Raw genomic sequence first — 5,505 nt, 5'->3', positions numbered from 1 at the left:
CCCCCCACTGCACACCTGGCCTCCTTTACCTGTTCCAGGCTGAGTTGGAGCTCAGCTGCAGAGCCTGCCGGGCGGCTTGGAATCGAGGCAGGTCGCTGAGCACCGGGGAGCTCATGAAACGCGGCCTGGGCCTGCGGAAGGAGCCCATCTTGTGGACCTCGACAGGCAGGCTGGGAGCGAAGCCGCGGGTCATAAGTCCAGGTGAGGGGATGGCTTCTCCTCTGGACCAGAAGGTTCTGACTGCCCACGGAAGGGCTTCTCCCAGAGCCCTCAGGTTTTCTTAAAACCACAAGTTTAGCCGACACCTGAAAAGAGAGGGCAGCTTTTATTGAAAACACCTAGGCTGAGTGGACCACATGTTGGAGGAAGTTGGCTGGGACTTTCTAGCCAAACCATCCTGAAAACAACTCCAAGACCCCGCAATAACATTTGTACTCTGTGGGTTGCCATTCACAAGTTTTTACAGGTCTCTTTTTGGTTTAAACAGTATGGTCACCCCAAAGTGGGAAAACAGTGACGATGGAACTGGACTGGTCGAGGCCAGTCCTACAGAAATGTGACTTCTCAGCTATGCTTGACCGTGGTTCCCGAGCACACCCATCAAAGTCTGGACACTGGCTGGGTTTCTGTAGACCCTGCAATGTTGTGCATTAAGAGCTTTCTTTTAAAAAAAAAAAAAAAAAAGCCTCATGGAGAACCCAACAGCACCTATTCCTGACACTGAAGACTTTCCACAATACGCCCTTCCCACACCAGCCCATGCATATTGCCCATATTTCCCAAAAGTATCAGCGCCTCTTCACGCAGACACAGCTCCCCACCATCACTTACCTGTCATGCCATTCACTCATTCATTCCCTCAGAAGATTTATTGTTTTACTATTTATTAACTCCTGGAAGCTACATGGCATCTAAAGATTTCTAAGACCTAGTCCCTGCCCTTAAGAGGCTCATGGTCTAAGAAGACAACTGTCTGTTGTGTATTCATTCACACGATAAATATTTACTGAGCACCTACTATGTACCAGGCACTCACTCAGGCATTGGGGATATATAATGGCAGCCCTAGAGAATGTGGTCCCTGTCCTGTGGAGCTTAGGACCAGCAGACACTGTTCCACATCACTTTTTCCCTCTCTCAGGCTTTTTGATTGTATCTACTGTTCCTCTTACCCAGAATTCCCTTCCTTTTCCTCTCCCCTTATTTAAATCTGACTTACCCTGCAGGGTTGGGTTCAAGTATACTGTCCTATGAGCAGTTCCTGGGAGACTTTATGGCTTCCTGGTTAATAGCAATAGCCTTGGAGTGAACCTTGGTTGAGTCTTAACGAGGCCACTCCCAAGTTGTGAGACTTTGGGCACAATGAGTCTAAGAGTCCTCAGCTGTCTGTCAGCACTGCCAACTTCACAGGACTGATGAGACAAGAAACACAACTGTGTGGCATGCTCAGCAGAAGAGCAACAGATGACCGCACCCCCACCCCGGTCAGGTGATGCCTATTTCTATGCATACTGATTGCATTCTTTCCTCGGCACCTCTGGCCCTGCCATTTCAGTCTCTTATTCTTTAGTGAACCTAAAGTTTCAGTCACTGATTTAAGTGAGTTTTGGAGCTGGTAAGAGTGAAGAACAAAAGGAAACACCACCGAGGTTACAGTCGCTTCTTTCTCCAGGATTTACGGGTCAGCCCAGAAGTATTCTCACTGCCACCTCTCTCACCAGCTAATTCTACTATGTCCCAAAAACCAACGCTGAAAGAAAAAGAGATACTCCAGCCATAAACGTCCAACTTCACGATGAGAGGGGGAGTAGGTTTGCAACCCCAGCTGTAGCATTTGAAGAAGGAGGAGCTGAGGCTGTAAGACAGGCACGGAGGCCATCCACTCAGGGGGCATGGGAGGTGCTAGCAGCTGTCTGTAGGCAATGGGCACAGTGAAAATGAACTTCTAAGACCAAGAGCCAAAAAAGGAATGGCGTGTCCTACACCTCTGAAAAAATTTTTAAAGGAAATCAGAGTTTTGTACCATTTTCTTTTAGTCTTCTGTCCCTTCCCCCATTCTCAGAATGAGTCAACAGTGACGAAAATTTATCCATGAATGCTGGGGAAGTCATAACATGCCCGCTCAACTTCAGAGGGTCTCAGTTAACTCCACAGTGCCACTGGAATTTGGAAAGATCTATGCAAATCGATCGATGAGGCAAAGAAGTAATAAAACCACGGAAGCCCCGTCAGAATCCTTAAACTGGCTGGCTTTGGGATTCAATTCGCCTGGTAAAGGTCACTATTAAGAGAGGATCGATTTCACTGCCCTTCTTTAAATGCGCCTGCTAAGTGCAATTCATCTGTGTAATTACAGGATATTAACTCCTTTTATGAGGTTCTTAAACTTGAGGTGATGGAGCTGCCTCCCACTCAGTGGCATTTGTACCGGAAAGCAGAAAGGTGAGCTGAATGGATCATTCCAGGTGTTTACCTTCCGGCTCCCTGACAAAACAACCACTTTTCCAGGAGTATGTGCGACACTGAGGATCACGGGACTGGCTCCCATCTCCCCCCACTTCTCAGCGCACCCTAGGCCTCCCACTCCAAGCCATGTGCATATCCAACCCCATTCACGTAAGAATAATTTTCAGCCAAAAAGATGATAACTACCACTCCCGCAGCCTCGCATTGGCTGCGGAGGAACACACACAACAAGGAGCTGCCTCTGACTCATTTTTCACCTGCAAAATCTGCCACCCTCAAATCCTGACAGTCTGGAGGCAATCCAAAGCCATCTTCGTTTCCAGCGTTCCAACTTCTGCACAGAGTCAGGAGGCCTCCACAGAGCAGCACAGAGAGGAAGCTGCCACAGCATTGACAAGAGTGGCCTAAAGGGAAACACTGACACATCCACCTGCTACAGCGCTGGCCCCTCAGGCACGGGCTTGTCCTGACCTAAATATGACTAATCGGAAGACAACAAGAAGGATAGGGCCTTGGAGTGTTGCAACCCAGGCCCCCATTGACAGGCGACAAAAGTGAAGCCCAGAGGAGCAGAGAAACTTGTCACCGAGGTAGGAGAGAGCCAGTACGGGTTAGAATTCAGGTTCCCTGACTCCTGATCTAGAAAGGTCTCCAGCCCCCACCTAAGTCATTCTGTAAACTTTAAAACAGGCATAGAGACTTATTCACCTCTGTATCCTCAAGCCTGAGCTCACTGCTTAAAATAAAAGTGAGGGAAAAGATAGCCACTAATGAGATATTGACTGCCTGCCTGCCACAGTAGGTAAACTTACTCAACCCTCACAAACCCTATTGGAAGATCAGAGAGGTTAAGTAACCTGCCAGAAGTCAAACAGCTAGTAAGTGGCAAATCACTGACAGGTGCCCAGTTTGGCCTTATTCTACAGCCCATTCCCATTTAACCATGCTACCAAACTCAGAAAATTAGGATCGAACCTATCAAGTTAGTCAGGAACATTCGGTCATGATATTTCATATCAAAATTTAAATCTCATGCCCCTGAGATAGAAAAACTGACATAAGGAGCTCTCTGGCCACATTCGATGGGAACGAAAGGAGCAGGATGAATGGAGAAAGCATGGCCTGCCTTAGACACCCCACTCCTCACTAGCCGTGTGACCGAAGCTGAGTTCCTCGACCTCCCTGAGGCTCGAGTTCCTTCTGCATGAAATGAGCATGCCTGCAATGACGACCTCAGGGCTGCGTGAGGATGACATGAGTACATATTTGTACAGCACTTAAAACAGTGCATGGCAACAGCAAATGCTACCTCAGTGCTTGTTAAATAAATAACTAGTTATTTCTAAATCTCCAAGCAAGGACAGTGGTAAGAATACAGCAACCCTTGCTCCTGCTTATGGCGACCTCAGCAACACCCAGAAAATAGTTGGGAGCAGGCAAGGTCTCTAGTCCCAGTGGTGATCACAGTGCATTGGGGCCTCGCCTCCTTAGGCCTTTGGTAACTTGCAATGTCGTTTAGGACCCTTCACCTCCGTGCAGCACGTCCCTCGGTTTCAGAGTTTTCCTGCACATCATCGCACTTCTAAATTGCACTCTAACCCTATAAGGCAGGTCAAGCAGGAATTCTGTCAGGTGAGAAAACCGAGGCTCAAAGAGGCTAAGTGAAGTGGCCAAAGCTGGACAGCTTTGGGTCAGGGAAGCAGACTCGGCAGAAACCTCAACCTGGCCTGCCATGTGGCCCATGTGTGCCCTGCCGGGCAGCTCTCTTTTTCTCCCAATAGATTTTAAAATATTTTCAATATGACACGTACTTAAAAAGGAGTTTATATATACATACAAACACGTATATCTTAAATACTAATAAACTACCACCGGCTTAAAAAATAGAATGTTACCTTAGAAATCACACGTGCTTCTATTTTTCTGGTATGCTTATTTATTATAAAGAAATGCAAACTTTCACAGAAGTCTATAACATACAAAATGAAAGGCCTCCCTCGGCCACTTAACAAGGTAGGGACACTCTCTGCTAGGAACTTTCTGAGATGGCAGTCACATGCTCCATCTGGGTTGTCCAATATGGTAGCCATGAGCCATATGTGGCTACTGAGCCCTTGAAAAGTGGTTTTCATGGTTGAGGAACTGAATTTTAATTTAATTACTTAATTTTTAATAGCCATACACATGTGCACACATAATATTTTAATAAAAATGGGTAATTTGTTCTTTTAATAATGCATCGTGGACATCTTCTCATATCACTGTCTAATTATCTACTTCATTATTTTTAACAGTTTCTTAACTCTTCCATTTAAGAGATACCATACTTGATTTAACCAGTCCTCCGCGGTTGGATGATTCCAGTAGTTTTTGTTACTACAAAGAATGAGCATATCTGCCAGTCTTAGCAACCACATGACTGTTTGTGTAGGGTGCATTTTCAGAAGTGGAACTTCTGGGTAAGAGGGCCAGATAATTTTAAGCTAGCTTCACTCTGTAACCAACACCCGCTCCCACTGCAGCCCAGAAAGAGCACTCCAGAAAGGAGAGGCATAAGGCCTGTACTTCCGAAGGACGAGTGGCCACTAGAGGCTTCAGAATCAGACAGACCCTGGCATTGATGCTCATTCTTCCATTCACTGATTGTGAGAGGCAGAAAAACTGGCCCCCAAAGATATATTCACTTCTTGACTGAGAACCTCTGACTATTATCTTAAATGGCAAAACATGTGATTAATTTAAGGATTTTGATAGAAGGTGCTGATTCGGGATTATCCAGGTAGGCCCACAAATACAATCACATGCGTCTCTGTAAGAGGGATGCAGAAAGAGACTGGGGACAGAAGGGAAGACACAGATATACAAAGAGAAGGTGACGCGAAGATGGAGGCAGAGACTGGAGGGATGCAGCCACAAGCCAAGGAATATCTTCAGCCACCAGAAGAAGCCAGAAGAGAAAAGAAATAGCTACCCTAATGTTAGCTACAAACTGGTATGTGGTGGAGGGAAAAAAAAAAAAACCAGACAAAGAAATACATT

The 5,505-nt window shown here is 46.3% G+C and overlaps 1 protein-coding gene across 6 annotated transcripts in view; it reads right to left on the bottom strand.

Annotated features, from left to right (window-relative positions):
- PRR5L (proline rich 5 like) overlaps positions 1 to 5,505 on the bottom strand; it is an 82,696-nt gene that overhangs the window by 61,771 nt on the left and 15,420 nt on the right. For all 6 annotated transcript variants that reach the window (XM_011356836.2, XM_011356835.2, XM_023528687.1 and 3 more), the window contains exon 2: positions 30 to 305. In XM_011356836.2, coding sequence (XP_011355138.1) covers positions 30 to 193 — 164 coding nt within the window. In that variant the 5' untranslated portion in view covers positions 194 to 305. The remainder of the gene's footprint in view (positions 1 to 29; positions 306 to 5,505) is intronic.

The sequence above is a fragment of the Pteropus vampyrus genome, unplaced genomic scaffold (assembly GCF_000151845.1).
Source record: "Pteropus vampyrus isolate Shadow unplaced genomic scaffold, Pvam_2.0 Scaffold31, whole genome shotgun sequence".
NCBI classification, from domain to species: Eukaryota; Metazoa; Chordata; class Mammalia; order Chiroptera; family Pteropodidae; genus Pteropus; species Pteropus vampyrus.
This window is presented reverse-complemented; position numbering and strand designations above follow the sequence as displayed.